This window comes from Lampetra planeri, chromosome 5 (genome assembly GCF_965212315.1).
Source record: "Lampetra planeri chromosome 5, kcLamPlan1.2.h2, whole genome shotgun sequence".
Lineage (NCBI taxonomy): Eukaryota > Metazoa > Chordata > Hyperoartia > Petromyzontiformes > Petromyzontidae > Lampetra > Lampetra planeri.
In genome coordinates, this window is record NC_136111.1 from 17,013,390 (window position 1) to 17,033,938 (window position 20,549).

General features: G+C 50.9%; 2 protein-coding genes across 7 annotated transcripts in view; one reads left to right on the plus strand and one right to left on the minus strand.

The window, feature by feature from the left end:
* LOC144719034 (putative endonuclease 4) lies at window positions 1–10,670 on the plus strand. Of its 6 annotated transcripts, none has more exons than XM_078594770.1 (9): window positions 4–215; window positions 1,654–2,036; window positions 3,333–3,669; window positions 4,330–4,539; window positions 5,156–5,338; window positions 7,296–7,427; window positions 8,112–8,216; window positions 8,840–8,969; window positions 9,899–10,670. In XM_078594770.1, exons 2-9 carry the CDS (start codon window positions 1,662–1,664, stop codon window positions 9,951–9,953), a joined length of 1,527 nt encoding a protein of 508 aa, XP_078450896.1. In that variant the 5' UTR covers window positions 4–215; window positions 1,654–1,661; the 3' UTR covers window positions 9,954–10,670. The 6 variants fall into 6 exon arrangements, 5 of the variants coding, with proteins under 5 accessions (XP_078450896.1, XP_078450897.1, XP_078450899.1 ...); XM_078594771.1 differs by lacking the exon at window positions 4–215 and adding an exon at window positions 342–511; XM_078594773.1 differs by lacking the exon at window positions 4–215 and adding an exon at window positions 342–508.
* The window catches only part of LOC144719033 (diacylglycerol lipase-beta-like), an 18,980-nt gene continuing 9,096 nt past the window's right edge, over window positions 10,666–20,549 (minus strand). Inside the window, exons 5-15 of the mRNA XM_078594768.1 lie at window positions 20,367–20,486; window positions 19,468–19,613; window positions 18,711–18,846; window positions 16,824–16,907; window positions 16,288–16,368; window positions 15,429–15,509; window positions 14,502–14,629; window positions 14,102–14,170; window positions 13,701–13,773; window positions 13,129–13,448; window positions 10,666–12,010 (exon numbers count right to left, since the gene is read on the minus strand). Coding sequence (XP_078450894.1) covers window positions 11,773–12,010; window positions 13,129–13,448; window positions 13,701–13,773; window positions 14,102–14,170; window positions 14,502–14,629; window positions 15,429–15,509; window positions 16,288–16,368; window positions 16,824–16,907; window positions 18,711–18,846; window positions 19,468–19,613; window positions 20,367–20,486 — 1,476 coding nt within the window. The 3' untranslated portion in view covers window positions 10,666–11,772. The remainder of the gene's footprint in view (window positions 12,011–13,128; window positions 13,449–13,700; window positions 13,774–14,101; window positions 14,171–14,501; window positions 14,630–15,428; window positions 15,510–16,287; window positions 16,369–16,823; window positions 16,908–18,710; window positions 18,847–19,467; window positions 19,614–20,366; window positions 20,487–20,549) is intronic.

Sequence of the window (20,549 nt, forward strand, 5' to 3'; positions counted from 1 at the left end):
CGTTGCATACAGTCCACGAAGCCGTGGTCATAGAGCGCCACCCCTCGGCCTCATTACACCAAGACAATGCCGGTTTTTCCTGATCATTGTTGAGGCTCGTGTTGTTATTAGACTCGTGTTGTTGTTATTAGACTCGTAACATAATTACGAGTTAATTACGCGATAGTGTATCTCGTGTTTCGAGATAAACAGGGACGATTGAGGGACTTCGGCCGGTAAGAAACAACAAACCGCACAAATCGACGCGTTTCCTCTCGTTCATCGGCTAAATGAACCCCCCACCCACCTTCACAATCGCAGCAATCGATTAATCGCCGTGGTTGTAGTGATTATTATCATCGATTGTCATTACGGAGGGCGTTGTCGCCTGAGGGCCTGGGGCTTATTCGTCACCCGCGGCCTTCCCCTCACCCATCGCCGCTGTTGTTTATGTTTCGTTTTTTTTTAGCTTTTACTTTCACTTTTGCAGCTGCTGCTACTACTGCTGCATAAGAAGAAGAAGTTGGTGGTGGTGCTACTTTGCTATTTTTGCTGTTGTGTGATTAAAGTTGCATTTGAAATTTGGCGGGAAGTGCGACTCTAAGTTCTTTGAACCCCTGCCGCGGGAGGCTTCGCTGTGGGGACCGACCTAGGCCCAGTTTCTTCTAACCAACAACAATCTGTACAGTGTCCACTTCCCGCCGCTTTAAATGATAAATTTGAGGGAAACTTCCACCTAAGGTGTCTTAAATTGTTATTTTTTTTTTATTTTCGAACAATGCTAACAATTGCCGCAGTTTTCACGTTGAACTTCTTTCGCACCGTACGTAAGCTAATCGGGAGAATGGCGACAAACTAAAGCAGACGACGTCCCTTCATTAATTAGCGCCGCTTGTTCATGCGAACGTGAAGGGGTGTGGGGTGGCATTTCCTCTAACGCAGTGGTTATTTGTTCCAAGGTAAATCATCGAACACAAATTAAGCCACCATCAACACAACTCGCCATCAACATCACTCGCCATCAAGTTGCAACTTAATTAGTTTCGTCAAACCCCTATGTATGTGTTAACATTATTACATTGGTATTCTTGGTTCTTTTGGTAAAGTCACGTAGAAGGGAAATAATAAAATCATGAAAATAAAAATTCTCACGACGTTTCGGCCACAACCCAAGTAGACGGCCTCTTTCCAACAGCTCTGTTCTTCACCTGAAGACGGCTGCTTGGGTTGTGACCGAAACGTCGTGAGAATTTTTATTATGTTTTATTTTCATTATTTTATTATTTCCCTTCTACGTGACTTTACCGAAAGAACCAAGAATATAAATCCTTGCAGTCACGAAAGAAGCTTTAAATCGTAAATTATTACATTGGCCTAACGATTGAGAACCAAAAGGGGAGTCGGGGGGTGCAAGGTTGCAGTGAAGGTTGAAAGGACCACGGCTCCAACGTGAGGTGGTTTTGTGTCGCCACTGACATTGTCTCTCACCACCCAGCGGAGGCTCTGTCTCAAGCATTGACCGTCTCTGAACGTTGTGAGGTGGGGGGCGGGAGAATCTTAGTCAACCAGAAGAGGCGACCTGGGTCTTCTGGTAAATGTGGGGATTTGGCGGCGGTGGTGGTGGGGGGGTGCCATGGATGGACCCTGACTGCCATGCAATCGATTACTTTGCAGAGACCGCGATGCCGAGAGGCGCGAAGAGGCCCTCACGACGGGGACGAGGAGGACTGGGCCTCGGGAGAGACGGCGACGAGGAGGAGGAGGAGGGGACCCAGGTGGTGAGCAAGACCGGGAGGTCCAAACAGCCACGTGGGGGAGATGACGACGAGGCGAAGGAGGTGAGGAAGACTCGTGGCTTCAAGGAGTCTGGAGGAAGTGGTGGTGACGAGGTGAAGGAGACTCGTGGGTCCAAGGACCCTGGAGGTGACGAGCCGAAGAGGACGAGGGAACCTCGGCGCCGACCCCCCGTGGTGCCGGAACCCTCCCAGACCCCCGACGAAACGGGGACCCGAGTCCCCTCGGCGAGGTCTTCATCACGCCGCCGCCGCCACGCACCGGTGAGGTCGGGCCCCCTCCACACGTAGCGCCGTCTCTCCGAGCGGGGAGACCTCTTCTTTCAACTGCGCGAAGTAGTTTTAGCGATCGAAAACGACGTGGCCATGCATTGATCCGTGATTTTGGTCTGGATAAGGCTGAGAGCTTTTGTGCATGCAATACTCGCGTGTCTGTTGTGTTGTACTGTACTGAATCTATGAGAAGGGACTGTTATCTGCGTTTTCCTTGCTACCTATAGTTAAGTCATTAGCACGTTATTGATAAAACCTTGTTTAACCATAACCTGAACTGTTCTGAGATGTCCTCCTGCACCTCCGATTAGCACGGTTGCCTATGTACTGTGTGATAGAAGTTTAACATACATTAGATACATTTTCATAATTCGGGGTCTCTGATTCGATTATTGTTGTTCCATTGCAGTGAATTGGAATCTTCCAGTGGTTGAAGGGAATACAGTGAACCAATTCCAACATTTAAGGATCTAAAATAATCAATCTTCACACAATTGATGAACAGTATCATCGTGAACTCAAGCATAAAATTGAATTGACTAATCGGTGTATCTTTACTCTTTGGTTCTTTCGGTAAAGTCACGTAGATAGAAATAATAATTATCTATTATTCTTTTATACCTACGTGACTTTACCGAAAGAACCAAAGAGTATGGATTCCTGCAGTCACGAAAGCTTCAAATCAAGATTGATGTATCTTTACTTACTTGCCTGGTGGGTAAGTCAATAGTCGGGGGGGGGCGGACAGAAGATGATGTCGGGTGAGAGGACATCACCTCAGGTCTGAGACTTCCCCTGGCAATTTTGTCAGTAGGAGAGTGTGGCTGCAGACTAGGCTTTTTTTTTGTTCCGCCGGTTCAAAATAAAACGAGATTTTTTTTTTTGACAGTTCATGTAAAGTCAAAGAGTCAATATTATTGAGATTAGCGCGGTTGGCTATGTACGATGCGAAAGAAGTTCATCATACTTACGCACAAACAAGTCGAGTGTCGTGAGAAGGTATTCATCATTAGACAACAGATTCAGAGAAAATACAGCGAGGAATGTTTCATCATCACCACAGTGACCAATAATGCTGCTGGATTTCCAGTAGTAGTAAGTGGCAGAAATTCACTTACATTAAAAAATAACCACAATTCATCCTAAATTGTGCTCTGACAGCCATTATGGGCCACCCAGCCATCTTCCTGCTTTAATTGTGTTATATCCGTGTCAGAAAAAACACAACAGTTGCTTCCTACACGTAGTAAGCATCTGAAGTGGGCTCTGATTTATGGTGTGGCCTAGGTACAGAACAAGGTGGACAAGGAAAAGGAGGAGGAGGGGACATCCAGCGAAGAGGTGACTGAAATGAGGAAAAGTGCCGGAAGAAAACGTCGGGGGACTAATAAGGAGGACACGGTGACTCCGAAGAGGCCTCGCAAGCGTGGGGTCACCCAGGCTGCACATGACCCAGTGGAGGCTCCAGCCAAGGGCCTGGGCAGGAAGACCGCTAAAACAGAGACCGGCAGTCCTTCTCAACCCAAAGCCGACGTCTCTGTGGGTCCAATGCTTGGAGCAAGCGGCGGAAACTCAGCCGGGAGAGGAAGCCACAAGTTTGTTGGCGGTCACATGTCCATTTCAGGTGTGGCGCTGGGATGTCTTTGAGTCAGGTTGAACGGATATGTAAATTTGATTCCCTCAAGTACACATTCGTGTCTCGATTTTTCCGCGCTGATGTTGTTTGCACCATAAATTATTGTCCTTGGTTTTTTTTTAACCAAGGTCTCATTTACAAGGAACACTATTGTCTCAGTGGGATGTCACATGGTTGTATAGTTTATTGATTAACTTTGTTTTATCATCGCTGGCTCTCATCCAGGTTAAATAAAGTACACGGAACTGAAAACTCGTGCCTTGTTAACCCTACCTTGGCCACAGTTGTTTACAAAAGTGATTGTTAATTGCACCATTTGGAACAAAGACTGCACTTGCAGCCATACTTCAGTGATGTTATGTGTGCAGGCAATGCAACGGCAACGGGGCCCATGAGCCGGAGAGTCCCAGGGGGGGGGAGCGAATCGCAAGGAGACCCAATTTAATTCTGTGCACCAGGGCCCATGCCAACCACACTACGCAACTGCCATGTTAGAACGATCAATGAGTGTGCTGATCAAAATGACATCAAATGACATTACAAGGGTACGTCAGCCCAGTTATTTTTAATTGTGCACCAATATGGGGGGGGGGGGGTGGTTAACGACAGGATCATAAATGCTGCTTCCCGTTGCACCGCGTGTCCGAGGCGGACTGTGGAAGACCGTGGAGGAGAGTGCTCAGCTGGGCGCTCGAGCCTTCGGCCTCTTCCTGACGTCGCAACGGACGTGGCACACGAAGCCGCTCGACCCGTGCGACGCCCGGCGCTTCAGGGAGACGTGCAAGCAGCTCGGATTCACGCCGGACCACATCGTCCCGCATGGATCCTACTTGCTCAACTGCGGCTCCCCCAGCACAGGTGCCCCAGTTATCGCCGTCGTCATAATCCCAGATGCCGGATCAATTTATATGCGTGTCTTTGCATGTGCTTGGGAATCAGTGGTGCAGTGTTTGCGCTGTGATCCTGGGTTTGACTCCCAACCATGAGTCATATTACCAGATAATACGAGTGGCATGCAGTGTCTGAACCTGTCCTGGGCGGCATCTGAATTCATACGTAGTGCGCAAATATATTAACATCGGAGGTGCATATGATTTTGGACGCAGCATCCCTGAGTGCGTTGTGCCAGCCGTAATTTGTGCTCACTCGCAGCCCTTCATCTGCGTAAGGCAGAGGTCGCAAACGGGTTTTGATTCCTTACCCGTACCTGTACCCAGCCGCACCAGGGTCGCAAATGGGTACCCTACCCGAAATGAGTGACAAATGGTTACTCACCAGTGACTCACGGCCTACCCGTACCCGGCCGCACCAAGGTCGCAAACGGGTACCCGTACCCGGCCGGGTACGGGTAGCCAGGTATCGGGTAGGGTACGGGTATCGGGTAGGGTACGGGTATCGGGTACCCGATTGCGACCTTTGGCGTAAGGCGAAATAAATGTGGGGGGGTTCTTTGTCTCCTTGCGTGCACGTGCAGAGACGTTTGAAAAGAGCCGAGCGGCGCTGGTGTCGGAGCTGCAGCGCTGCGAGAAGCTGGGGCTCGTGCTCTACAACTTTCACCCGGGGTCATCGTGCGGCCAGGGCTCCACGGACGCCTGCCTGGAGCGCATCGCCTCCGCCATCAACTATGCGCACGAGCGCACGCGCGGCGTCGTCACCGGTGAGCGCCGCGCCACCGCTTTGCGGCATGGACACGGGGCGACCGAGTTGGAGGAGGTGGTGGTCGATTGCCGGCCCAGTAATCTTGGTAATCGTTCGGTGGCCACGGGTTTACCACCAACAAGAGGTTCAGATTTACGAGGGTCTGTATCGATTACATGTTCAGCCAGGTGCTGCTTCAGGGGAATGCTCGACTCGAAATTGGGAAGGTCGTAAGGTCACATCCTGCCCACTCGACCAATAATCGCCACGATGTGATTCTCACTGTTGTAATTTCATTACTGTCACGATCATAATCGTAATCATCTTCAAACGTAATCCATCGGTGATCTCACAGTTATATCACTCGTCGGTCATGCGCCACTTAGCAGCGTTTTTGCCAAGGAGAGACGGCCCAGGGCCACCACCAACAAGAGACGAGCAAAGGCCAACAACGCTCGTTTGATCAGGGAGACACGTTGACTCAACTTTGAGGAACCAATTAGCTCCTTGTTTGAAGGCGGTGAGTGTGGGGGTGTTTGTCGTGTAAGAGCACAGTTGTCATCATACGCTAGGCACACTGCAGTTTGAGCTGAGCGAGGCGGTTTCCTGGATTTGCATTTAGGGACCTGATTATGTCAAGTCCACACGATTGTGTTGAGACGTTGCTGCGCTTTCCGTTCCCTACTCGACCGATCCTTCAATCATCTCCGCCCGACGGAACAGCCGCAATATTTCACTCCAATAAAATTACCCTAATTGGTATAATTGTCTGTTGAAAATATAATTGTCATGGTGAACATTTAATTACGGTGAATTCGTGCGTTTTGTCACCGAAATTATTCTCTGCCGCCGCTGTTGATGCTTACCGCTTTCATTTGTAATAAGACCTGCCACTGTAATAATTGGTTTAAAAAAATAATTGCAGTTATCGTAATTGGCTGCAGAGACCTATTCAGAAGCTCATTACTCAATGTGCCTGTATTTATGGTTGTATCTTGACTGCACAAGACATGTCATACTGCCATCTATACTAACCCATCAGCACAGTGGAGAGGATTCCGTTTTAGGAGCTAATTGTGCTAATTGTCCCCATTTAAGCTTATTACTGAATTTGAGCAATGAGTGTGGTTAAGTAAAGCGAGTGGATTTGTGTCATAATTGCTGTGTGGTTTCTGTCGCCGTATCCAGCCGGATGGCACTGCTGTTATTATATATCGATAATACCCTTTATCTAGGTTAAGCCTCGGTCTGAATTCTTTTTTTAGCAGGGTTCTAGCATTGGGATCTTTTGGCCAATTATATTAATGAGCATTTGACTTGGTCTGTGAGGAAACTGGAGGTACCTTGGGGAGGGAAAAAAAAAGCGAGCATGAGAGGTTAACACTCAAATCCAAACGCATATTTTAGAGTCCAATCCTCTACTGCCATCTCCTGGCCACAGCGATTGGGGGTCCTCGATGAAGGAAGGTTGTGCAGGGGTTGTGGTTCTCAGCGCTATTGGTTTGGTGGGCATTGCAATTTGTTGAGCGACGGAATACAACGACATCTCATGGTCATCGTTGTGGTTGCCATGGTAATTATTTGTGGTTGACATGCTTGAGTTGCTTGTGCTTGTTTATAAACTTTCATTTTTTGCCACTCAAATGAGCATAAGACGGTGCTCGCTCTGTGTACGACCCTGAATTGGTGGTATACACTCCACAATTCTTTGGTGGGGGACAAGTATACCCACAGGACAACCACCGTCGATTTCCTATAAAAGTGGTACTCAATGTATTGACCCACAGAGGAATAAAGAGCGGAGTCGAACCACGACAAAGATTTGAGCTCCCGACCTTCCAATTGCGAACCATGCTCCATCCACTGCGGCAGCCCCTCGTCGTTGTTGCCGTTGACCCTGTGGTGGTGGCGGCGACGGTCGTTTCCGACGATGCGGTTGCTGCGGAATTTTGTTGTGGTGGTGGTCACGTCTGCAGTGATAGAGAACATGTGCGGCCAGGGCCACACGGTGGGCGGTCAGTTTGAGGAGCTGCGCGGCATCATCGACCTCGTTGCCGACCAGAGCCGCATCGGAGTCTGCCTCGACACGTGCCACGCCTTCGCCGCAGGTGGGGGGACACACGGGCTCGTTGGGGTGACTTGCCACGAGCAGAGGACACCCGGTTACTCCCGGAAGACGGTCCACAGGTAGCCGGGTGGCTCGGGTGTCGGAGCGTCGAGCCACCGCTGCGGAGATCCTGGGTTCGAATCTAGGTTTCAGCTGCCCATCATTAAAGCAGGTTCTCAAGTGGAGCTTTTTGATGCTCTCAGATCCTGTGAGCAATGACTGCAAAACAAAACTCACCACGTTATATTTGGTTTTTCACTCAATTTAACTAGGTCCCGGTGAGAATAAGAATATAGACATTGTTCCGAACAATATTTGTAGAACATTATAAGGTGTGCCCCAAGTAACTAAAGAGACCTATTGCAGTAACTTCAGAAATAATTACGTGCGATCTATTGGGCCAGTTATCTCATATAGTGATGCACGAGCATGATGTAGAGTTCCGAATAAAAGTATGTTCAGAATGAAAATGTTTTTTTCCCGAACTCGTGATACCGAAGTCCAAATACAATTTTGGAAACTGTTTTGTGGTATTGTGTGGGGTCATGCAACACTGTGCATCGTGCGGTATGATGTGCAGTGTGGTGTGTCTCAAGGTGCAGAGTGGTATGGTGTTGCGTGTGGCACAGTATTGTGTTACGTGGTGTGTGGTATGACGAGCCGGACACTGCATCGTCTTCGTCAGGTTACGACGTCTCATCGCAGGAAGGGGTGCAGCGCACACTGGATGAGTTCCATCGCGTCGTCGGACTCAAGTTCCTCAAGGCCGTGCACCTCAACGACTCCAAGGGTGTGTCATCGCGTCTCGGCGTAGCAACGATTCGCCACCTCCAGCGCTCCGATTAATCCTCACAATTTCGGCTCGCAATTGGATTTAACAATCGATTCTTCTGTTACAATTCCACCATCTCGCTGGAACCGTTTCTTGTTTGTTCCGTCTCGTTTTGTGTAGTTGTTCACTCCAGTTAGTCGAAATATAATGCAAACGTACAATTTGCATGTATCGTGAGTGAAATAATCTATTTTAATCAACGTGTCATTACACGTTACAGGCGTTTGCTGTGGGTCTACGTAATATTCAGCAGACGGAAGCACAGCAAATCGATAATTAGACTGTACTTCTATGCTCTCACTTCTATGCTCCCCACCTTCAAGCAATATTTGATCAGCAGGATAAAATAACCTACACGTTCCAAATGGTGTGGGGAGGCTCTCATCCAGCAGTGGATCCACAAAATGGCTCTACATTATTACATTGTGAGAAGAGTGGTGCTCCCAAAATAGCATGGACTCGAACCCCATCGTGCCTCACTCACTGGGGAGGGCACGCTGACCCCCGTGACCCTCGTGGGCCCTCATGTTTCCCCGCTGACCCCGTGTGTGTGTGTGTGTCCCACCCCCTGGGTGGCAAAGGGAAGCTGGGCTGCCACCTGGACCGCCACGAGAACGTGGGGCGTGGCCACATCGGCCTGGAGGGCTTCCGCGCCATCATGAACGCGCCGCAGCTCGACCACCTGCCCATGATCCTGGAGACGCCAGGGAGGTGAATTTTCGCTGTGCCCCACTCGCGAGACAACCCCAACACGAATGTTCTCCACCTGTCGTCCTTGACTGCGCGGCATTCAGAATCACTCCGCGTAACGAGATGCACTGTTTTTCTCAGCCATTTCCTAAAGCAAAGGTTGGAGATTTGTCTAATTGTCCAGTAGGTTTGTATGTGTGTGTGTGTGCGAGACTAGAATTTGTTTTTACTTTATTGACACTGGGCACAATTCTGGGGTGCCTCTGACAGTGCAGAGAAAATGTCAACTGTGCCATCTGCCACCTTTGACCCTGCCATCCCTGACCCCCAACCTTCCTCACCTTGCCACCCTTGACCGTGATCCTGAGCCTCGCCTTAACCTCCACTCTGATCCGTGACCTTAACTCACATCCTGTTGCTGCCAACACTCCCACCTGTCATTCCCAAACCCTGCCATCCATGAACCATGATATACCATGCTGTCCTTGACCTGAACAATCCCTGCCACATTTTCCCCTAACCGTGACCCTGCCGACCTCGACCATAACGCCGACCCCATCGCGGCCGTACAATATTAACTCTGACCCTAGCTTTCACCGTACCGTCATCGATTCACCCCTCCCCCCATTATTCTGAATACAGTCATTTGTATTCAACACCACCCACACCATTCGCTACTAAATTCTGTAATTGGACCCTTGTGTATAAAATGACTGGGAGGCCAGGGGGTGTGACTGTGTCATCCTATCCTATTATAAGCAGCAGCAGCAGCTCCCCCTGCATTGTAATCACGTCGAGTTGGTTTCATGGGTGAAATTGGAAAGCAGCAATTCTGCGTAATTGTTAATGGGTCGGTGAGCCGCTGATGTGAACGAGTGCCGTGGTTGCTTTACCCCCTGGTGCAATCTTCCGCTCCTCCCTCTTGCCTCCTGCCTCTGCCCTTTTCTCAGTCCCTCATTTGGGTACGAAGAGGAGATCGCGCTGCTGTACTCGCTGTGCCGCTAGTGCCACGGCTTGCAGGTGGTGGGCGACCAGGCGGACCCGCAACCTGACGAGACAACGACCCTGTGGCCCCCAAAACCTCGTGACCTCGGGCAGGCCAGCCCCCTGTGGTTTGTGGAATTTCAAGCACAAGATGACTCCCAAAGTGTTCAGTGACGTCAACGTTTGAGTCAAACTTCCTTTAAAAAATGCAACCTATCCATGTTTCTCAGATTTGATGCCTTAGATATTTTACGTTGCTGTACTTCTATGTCTGTACACCAGTGAAGTCTGTTACCTATTTTGATAATAAAGCCCCCCCCCCCCTTTCTTAATACCGCTGCAGTGTTTCACGTCCGAAACGTATTAAAGGTGTAAAAGTGCACATACAGTGCATCGCCTGTAACCATGGTGCATATCGTATCGAGGTAAGAACAGGTGGCCTCAGTGATCTCTGGCGATGACCCATAACTCCTCCAGCAGCCCACACATTCACCTGCTGCCATCCACTCTGATGCTGAGTAACCCGCACGACCGAAAGAAAAACTGCGGGGCAAGGCGAGGTTCTACAGCTTTGACAAAGGAGCCGAAATTGACAGCACCGTAGGTCTGCTGCTCGCTGTGGTGACCTTGTTGCTGAACGCGCCAAGCTGGAAATGTTTCAGATTGACGGCCCTCGTAGTGTGGAACGCTTGACCGGACAAACTCAATAATAAACACCTTTGAGTTCAACCACTTAAACGAGACCTGAAAACGCATTTATTGTTACAAGAGATGCTGTTAGCATATTTTTTGTTTGTTTCATAACTTACTTTAGATTACAAAAGTAAATCTCTCCGCAATAGAAAGCAACTGCACACTTGCAGGAAATAAACTGTCAACAAAACGAGGCACGGCACGAATTACCACGCAACCGCTCGGCACGGGGTTGGGCTAGCCGTGGCTCCCGATCCAACACGGGAGCTCATCCGGACAAATGGTAGCGACCACCAGGCTGCGTTAAAAAAACGCAAAAAATAAAAAGCTCGTTTGGCAGGATGAGGATTGATCTTGGCGGCGTCACCGCTCGCTGTGCCAATCAGATAATTAAAAACGATGAAAAAGTGCAGGCGTGACGGAGCAGGCGTTCGTGCGTGTAACCGGTTTCGACGATCATCGCGCTGCACGCCTCGGGCTCTTCGCATGTGTGGGGTAACGGACCGTCTCCTCCTCTCCTCAGTGGGTTAAGTTCCAGGTTGCGGAGAAGCACGCTTGGCAGGGAAATCGCTTTGATTCGTATGCGCTCGAGACTGCCGCAAAGACTGCTCTTTTAGGCAGGAGCAGCTGCTGTGTCAGTGAGTGAATAAAGAAGCCTCCATCACCAATACTAGGCTAATGGGCCTGGCCAGCAGCATTCTGAAGCTGCTTTCACGCTTTTTTTTTCCCCATTAGTTAAAAGTGCAATTAGCGGTTGTTCAAGTTGCCGCTGCCGGTGTGAGCCTCTGGCCTCACTAAAATACCCATCTCTCGTGACACAATTGGGGCAGCAGCTTGGTACGACAGGACAACCAGTTCATCCTTGGGCACGGGTCACCATCCGCTGTAACAACGCATTCACACCCGCCGAGAATTGTGAGAGCCAGGGTGGCAGCACCCAGGATGTTGCCAGATGCCCCCCCCCCCCGCCACCCCTCCTTGGGTGGTGCTGAGGATTCCGTTGGAGCTGCTGGCCTCAAGGCTCATAGCGACGGCAAACCTCGCAGGCAAATACTGACCTGAGTTTCCAACGCGGAGCACACAAATTCACGAGCGTTGGCTTCAGATTTCTGCCCTTGGCGGGTGTGGAAGTAATCGGAGCACTGCTTCAAGCAAGCACTGGCTCCGCCTGCTCCCTGCCGGGCACCACCCCCGGGGTAGGCCCGGGGGTGGTGCCAGGGTGGACGCCGTCGTGCCGCTCTGGAGGAGGGGCGAGCTCGGCAAGGGCGTTCAACAAGGCCCCCGGCATGTGGTCCGGAAGCATTCGAGGGCTGATCCGGATTGTCGTGAAGGCCGAGGCGTGGGACCAGTTCACCTGGAACCGGGGTCCGTCCCACGTTCTGTCCCTGGTGGAGCCGGGAGGGGAAAACACACGGTCGCCATGAACTCAACGTTCGTTGTGTCCTTGCAGTGAAAACAGGCTTCTTTATTTCATTACATGGGCTCCTGCGTCGTTTCAAGTTGCAAGCACGTGATGTTGGTGCACACGTCTAATTTGACACCATTTTATGTGGGGTACACAGATGTCTCCTAATACTGAAAGGTATCCAACCTGTGCTGTAGTGTTACCCCCCACAACACTCATGAGTTTTCCCCACGTGCTCCGGCTACCTCTCGTACACTAAAAATAATTTTATACTGGTAGGAACATCCTGGTTACACCAGCCCACAGGGGATTATTGTGCCCGTCCGTCGTCCATCCAGAAATGGGAGGAGTGGGGAGGGTGGGGAGGGGCTGGGTGGGGAGGGTGGGCAGGGGCTAGGTGGGGAGGGGAGGGTGGGGCTGGGTGGGGGGTGAGAGGGGTGGGGCTGGGTGGGGAGGGGCTGGTCACCCCGTGGTGCACTTATAAAACTCAACGTTTAACCTACTCACGCCGGCTTGTGCCCGCCCTCACAGTCGGCTATATTTGCGGAATACACCACGCCGCCGTTGACCCTGGCCATTGACCGAGCAACCCAACGTTCCTACCAGCTCCCTCCGCAGGAATGTGTTTATATTTTAGATGCATGAATCACCTAAACAAAACCACGTTTCAAGATAATGTACTGGCCAAACACCACTTTTGGGTAAATGAATGACATTACTGAGGCATTGATTTGTGTGCGAGCAAACAACAACAAAATAAAGGCTGAAGTGCCAAAGATGATTTTGAGTTAAGGGAATGAATGCATCACAGGAAGGGTTGATACGAGCAGTTTGTTGGCTTATTTGTTATGGTTCGAGGTAGAGCTAGCCTTTGGTGGCTAAAGTGGTTAGGGTTATAGGTAGGGACGTCTAGTGTGATTAGGGCTCGGGAAAACAAATGGCTGGCTGGCTGGCTAGTTTGTGAGGATTAGGGGAGAGCTAATGTCTGATCCACCAATAACAATCTTTGCCTCCACGGCTGTTGCCAAGTACGGCCTTTAAACTTCTTGTCGATGGCTGTGCATGACGGCACGGCGCCTGCCGCGTCGTGAGCGATACCTGGCCGGTGTCTTGGTGATGTGCACCACCCTCCCCGGCAGGAAGAGCAGGGGTCGCTGGGTGGCGGCGGCCGCGGCCGTTGGGATCTGTACCGGGGCGAAGTTGTTGGTCGGCGTTGAGTCGAGTGAGCGGTAAGACGCCCGGCGCTCACTCCCTCCGGACAGCAGTGGCTGGGAGGGCCCAGGTGGAGAGTGGCCATCATGAACAGCCTCGCCGTGCGGCGGGGACGTTGGGGACGTTGGGGACGTAGGCATATCGTCATCGTCCCCTGCGCACCCCACGCTGCCCCCACGGCAACAGGCGCACAGCAGGATCTTGTACTGCAGGGGGCGAAATACGACGCGGCACCGTGAGATGCGCGGACAGGATGAGACGGTGGCGACGCAAAGGGACACACGGTGGTGGGGGTGGGGGGGGCACACAAAAGTGATGGGGATCGAACGAGACATGGGACAAGACGGTGGAGAAACAAGGGGGAACACAGATGAAATTCAAGTCGGAGAGGTAAAGACGCGCACAGTCGCTGCAAGCTCGGACTAAATGCCATCACTGCAGTGGTAGCAAAATTCCACCTTGGGCTGGTCGCTGGTCAGGATCATGGTGAGGATGTTCTCCTTTAGGTCGTCCATGTTGGCCAGGCTCAGCCTTGGGTAGGTAGAGTGGAGGGATGGGAGGGGTGGGAAGCACAAGACTGGAATAAATAAAACTTAGCATTTGGATTTTGGCACAAACTGCACTCCACTCCATGGCTGTATTAGCATGATGTCGAGTGGCTGTGGGAGTACTTTTAAATACAGATTGGGTTACTGCTAACACGGGCTTGTGTTGATGTATGTTGACCTGTAACAAAGCGTTGTATTGCTGCATAGTGCTTTCAACGCAGTGCCGTATCGTTGCCGATGGGTCTTTTAACATGGAGAGCTGTGTCGGATTAATACGCAGCCTTGTCTGTGTGGGAAATCGCCAGCCTCACCTCGGCACCAGGTCCAAACCAAGCACCACTGAAATGATGAACTGCTGAGCGTGCTTGGACAGAGCCTTGCTGTGCACACAAACACAAAAGGAATATGTATAGGCACAGACATGCTCAAACAGAGTAATACAGTCACTGAAGCGCACACAAATACACAAATTCAAGCTGTCTGAGCTGACCCCTGCGAGTGAGACGCATCTACCCGAGCTGACCTTTGCCAGTGAGACGCTCCTACCTCAGCTGACCTTTGCCAGTGAGACGCCCCTACCTGAGCTGACCTTTGCCAGTGAGACACCTCTACCTGATCTGACCTCTGCAATTGAGATGCCCCTACCTGAGCTGACCTTTGCCAGTGAGACACCTCTACCTGATCTGACCTCTGCAATTGAGGCGCCCCTACCTGAGCAGGCCGCCAGGAGGGGAGAACGCGTAGCAGCGCAGTGAGGGGTACGACGGCTTCAGCAGCAGCGCGAGGATGGCGGCCGTGCCAGCGCCCAGGCTGTGCCCCGTCACCACCACACGGTACTCCTGACCCACGCACACACGCAGGTGTTCATGCATGCTGGCAAATACAATCACGCACAACGGATAAAGACAAAGATGCCCTGTAAAGCCTACACAGGCAGTTGGGGCAAGTGCCATTAGCGAGCACCTATGAAGGACGCACGAATGGGTGGGGGGCGAGCACCACGCCCGGCCGATGACGAGATTTTCTCACCGGTCGCTGTGCGGGCGGTCTCCATTGTGTCTTCATGATTTTTAAATCGATTCTCTCCCCCCCACCACCTCACCCAATTGTATTCTGATTGTGCTGTCAGCGTCACGTCGTGAAGTGACGACCTTTTCGTTGAGAGCTCATACAGCTTAGTGGTGTACCGCCCTGTGTCGGAGAATGGCACAAGAAACTGGCGCGTGAAGCTGTCCGAAGTCACTTAATTGGGCCCCTTTAATCGCACCAGTGACGCATGCCACCTATACACTGCAGAAAGTGTGTTTATTGCATAGCGATCTAAAAGGAAAACCCAAATTCGACAAATGGATTTTGTTAATGTCGTTATGGGTAATCACGTGGAGGCCACAAACTCCATATGCTCAAGATCATGGTTTTGTCCTTGGGTGAATTGAAAATGTAAAGCCCACATCTCCAGCGGTGCCAGCTTTGGTGCTGCTCCAACACAATATTACTTCCCCCCCCAACCCCCCGCCGGCCCCGTGCCACCGGGCCACCTTTGCGAGCAGGTTCTCGATGCAAACCCCATCCCGGCAAACGCTGGCTGTGCCTCAACCAACCACGGGGACACGAGATGAGGCAAGTGGCCGGCATTACCGGCACGATGCCCAACGCCCCCACCAGGATCCCGTCGTTCACGAGTCGGCCGTAGACGTAGCGCGCTGCCTGGACCATGCCCTGCACGCGGAGCATCGGAGACGGGAGACAACGGGCTCATTGTGGTTGTCGTGTCGTCTTCTTCTTTTCTGTCTCTTCAGCTCGATGGCACCGAATGAACAAAACTAAACAGTTTTTATTTTTCGATTTAAAGCTTTCGTGACTGCAGGGATTCATCTTCTTGGTTCTTTCGGTAAAGTCACGTAGAAGGGAAATAATACAAATAAAACATAATAAAATTATATAATGAAATGTATTTTATTTTGCTTTATTTTATTATTTTTTATTTCCCTTCTACGTGACTTTACCGAAATAATCTAGAAGATGAGTTCTTATTTTACCAGGTAAGGCCCACTGAGCTGTATAGCTCTTTGTCAGAAGAGACCTGGTTATCATAAATGATAGTTCAACAAAGTGGCTTCCTGTGTGGAAATTTATAGCAGCCAAATACTCTGAACAAGCGTTGATTCTAAATGTGGAGGGAAAAACCGGAGGACCCCGGGGGGGGGGGGAGAACACGCAAACTCCAAATAATCAGGTGTCAGGGTCGGGATCGAACACATGACCTCCTGCATACCAGGTGAGGTATTTAACATCTCACCACCACGCTACAGCAATTGTACTGCAGCGGTTACACCTGATGATGGAGGCTTGTGTTGCTTCCGAAACGTCGTGATTTAATTTATTTTAATAATTTCTTACCTACGTGACTTTACCGAAAAAACCAAAGAGTATACACCACGATCTACGTTTATCTGAATCTTCGTCACCGGCGGAGCAGCAGGGAGACCCGACGCACCTTGTGCGCGAAGCAGTCGCGCGGACTGACGCCTTCCACCTCGAGGTTCTCACAGTCGGCGGTGAGGTCTGTGAGCACGTCCTGTAGCGTCAGAGGTCAGATGGGGGGGGGGGGGTGGGGAGGGTGAAGTGGGGACAGATGACGAGAGGTGGGGAGGGGAGAGGTAGGCATGGGCGAGTCCATGGAGGATCTTGAAGACGCTGCCGCAGGACTGAATTGGGAGTCGGCAGAGGGACCGGAGGCATTGGTGCGACGTGCTTACGTTTACAGTCGTAGAAGAGGAGTCTGGCAATGTTTAGAAACCTTAACTCATGATAAGTTTTATGATATACAAGTGTTTTTGTTCAACAAGTGTTTACCATAATGAGTGCTTATGTTGGAGGGGCGATTGTAGTTGGGAGTGTTTATGTTTGCGTGGGTGTTTAGGTTTGCGTTTTATGCGTGTTCCACAAGCACGAGTGAGTGTGTGCATGAGCGAGCGAGCAAGCGAGTGAGAGAGAGAAAGACGGCCGCGCATCGCTAAAGCACACACGTACCCGGAGCGACATGGTGCCACGGACGCTCACGACGATGGAGCCGGTGGCGTGGTCCAGGGCCACGTAGAACGGGACCTCATACACCTGCATGAGGACGGGGCCAGGAGCGCACGGAGACCCCCACTCAGACACAAGACCCTTTCCTTCCAACCACAGCCGATCCTCAACACTCCCGCGTGCGGCCTTCACTAAGCCGGTACATTATCAACATACACGCGGCACATTCAATTCTGTTAATGACAAGCATACGGCCTATTTGTTTTTGTTACTTAAAACATTAATTGTTTGAAATGAACTAAACAAAAGAAGCCGAACGTTGATTCGTAGCAGCACACTTTGGAGACATCTGTAACCGTGGGAATACCAAAAGTTGAGGTCAAAAGGTCATTACAACCAAGTTAATGGTGCGAGTATGTGTCACTTTCGTTTCCTTCTCCTAGTACCAGCAGTTGTTGCTCTACCAGTCCCATCACCACCGCCACCTGGCTTTTAGGTCTCCCCTTGGTCACTGACATCTGGCGACCACGCCAATGCATCGACCGGAAATCCCACTTTTATTTGTGATGTGCTTTTACCTTTCCTATACTTTGCATTCCCATCGTTATTTTTGGTAATGTTTGTTGTTGTAACTTTCTCACCCTTTGCCTCTACTGGACATCCGTGAAAAAGAGCTTCACAGCTCATCGGATTCCTCCGCCAGTCGAAATAAAGATTCTGATTCTGATTAAGAGACACTTCAGATGAAGAGACACTTCTCTACCTGCTTTTCGGGTGACACTTAGCTTGGTTCCGTGCCTCAAGAATCACGGTCATTCATGTCCATGAAATACGAGTTACAAATTGCATCATTACTATCCTTCCCTCCTCCATCCTCTTTACGCCTACCAATTAATCCTCCGATTGATTATATCTGTGACAAATTCTTGAAATTTCCTTCATAGACTACTCAATTGCTTCATCTATATTATATTAAACTTAACTAAAAACTATTTTAATTTTACCAGGCAAGGCCCACTGAACTACATAGCTTTTTTTCAGAAGCAACCTGGATATCACAACTGATAGTTCAACGAAGTGGCTTATCATGTGGATATTTATATAATAGCCAAATACTCTAAACGCATGTTTCTAAATGTGGAGGGAAAAACCGGAGGACCTGGAGAAAAATACACATGACCACGGAAAGAACATGCGAACTCCAAATATACAGGCGTCAGGGTCGGGATCGAACCCACCACCTCCTGTGTACCAGGCAAGGTAGTTAACATCTCGCCGTGGCACCCTGAAACATTGGAATTGTAACATATTTCCTATGCCCCTGTATTCAATGGGCAGACGCTTCTTATATGGGGACACCAAGCCACTCATTCAGGCCTGAAACTTGATCCAACAATACTGGTGACTAAAAAAATATAACTTTAGTCACCAGGAGACTTCACGTGCGAGGCGGTCAAACAGATGGTAGTACAGTAAGTGGGTTTCTGCCTCCTCTGTGTATATTTTGAGTACATCTCTTTCACATATGTGATGTGTTTTCTTCCGATACTGTAGTGTCCCTCCCATGTGACGTGCAAAACAACTCCTTGAAAAAAGGAATTGGCCAACATACAAATGCAGGACCCTCCTGAAAACATGTTTTTAGACTCGGCGAGGCTTTCCAAAGTACGTACATGAAGTAAAACTTCGTGTATAACCAAGGTGAGAATTCAAGCGACCGAGATAGTCTCGTGCATGAGTGACCTTGGTCCATTGTGATTGTTGTGATTTGTATGTACGTACGTACGTTGAACTTCCTTCGCACTGTACGTAGCCAGCCGCATAAATCTGAGTGTGCTGGGAAAGGACAGCAAACTAAACACAAAAAGCAGTTTTGAGTGCGGGCCACACCCTGTTGTGGTAGGACACGAAAATGAAGTCGCGGTCCTGCAGGTCGGTAGTCCGCCGCATGGCGCGCACGTGGCACGGCGGGGGCTCCCCGCCGATGAGCGCGAAGCCCGAACCCTGGCGGGGGCAGCAGCAGCAGCTGCAGGGAAAGTCAACAACGGCCGATCCTGAGTCGCCAATTCGGCGTAACTGATTCCGAAATGCCAATTCAGCATTGCCGACTTGGTGTCTGCAAATCAGTCGCTGAAATGGCATCAATGATCAAAGAGTGTCGTTCCGGTTGGCAGCAGTGGAGGTGCTGGGACACACACAAACACACTCACATCAAGCACACACACACACGCCTGCATGCACAAACCAATACATACACCTGGGTACAGACAAAGATCCCCCGTATAGCCTTTATAGACTGTTGGGGAAAGCACCTAGGAAGGCTGGCACGGCAACCGAGGGGGTGATTTGCTAGCACCCCCCCGGCCGCCTTTGTCTCCCCAGTGGCGATGTTTACACACAACACCAGGTACTCATTTGAAGCCGAGTCGACCTCGGGGAGGCCCAGGACTGGTTCAAATAATCGTCACTGGTGTTGGTTGTGAACAGGAATCGAACCCGGCTCGCTGGGTTCTTAGCACAGCGCGCGCTAACTGCTGCGTCACCGCTCCCCCTGCCAGTACACACACACGCACACACACACACACGCACACACGTACGCACACACACACGTGCACACACACGCGCACACACACACGCACACGTGTACCTGCAGGCTGGGCAGAGGTGGCAAAGCCCGGAGAAGGGGTGGCTGTACACGAACAGTGGCCACCCGTACGAGGCAGCAGCGAAGCGCATGTAGTGGGCAGCGAGGGGCAGCTCCTCCACCAGCTCAGCCACTGGCGCCGCCGTCTCCTGCTCGGCCATCAGCACCCACACGGCAAAGACAAAAGACAAAGATCCCCCCTCCCGTATAGCCCGAATACACTGTTGGGGCAAGTGCTGTGAGCGAGCACCTGTGAAGGTCCGGCATGGCACATGAGGGGGTGGGTGGCCAGCACCACGCCCGACCATCTAGGTCTCCCAAGTGGCAACGTTTACATTCCGCAACATATACTCATTTGATGCCGAGTCAAACTAGGGGCAGCCCAGATAATCATTACTGGTGTTGGGCATGAGCAGGAGTCGAACTCGGGCCGCCAGATTAGTAGCGCAGCGCGCTTACCACTGCACTACCGCAACTCCACACAGCACACACTCGCACACAGCACACTGAGGGCAGTCAGCACCAGCTTTCAGAGTTCTTCCTATTCTCATATTCTGCAATTCCCTTCTCCCAGCCATCAGTGCTGTCAACTCCCCTACGCCTGTTCTTCCTTTCACCGACTGCATCCATCCCATCTATAAATAACTATGCCTGCTGGTTCTGTGCCAACGTATTAAGATACGGACGCACTTAGACGTTACTTGCCCAGGAAAGCCACACCAGAGTCCGAATAATATTTTTCGGGAGGGACCTGCTACGTTTGGCCAACACCGATTACCACGGTGTGTTTTTAGCGATGATGATGATGTTGTTCATAATATGATTCCTGTACATGGGCAATGGTGCCGGTGGCACAGGGGGAACAGCGAGCGGTAGGACGATGGGAGAGGGGGGGCACAGACCGTGCTGGGGGAGGGCGTCCGAGTCTGGACGTGGTTCTGCCGCTCATGGTCATCGCGCTTCTGTTTCCTGTGCAGCAGCGTGAGCCCCGCCGCCACGTCACTCCCAACAAGATCCGTGTCCTGCACACGCACACCAGGCAAAGATCTCCCATGTAGCCTAGACAGACTTTGGGGCAAGTGCTG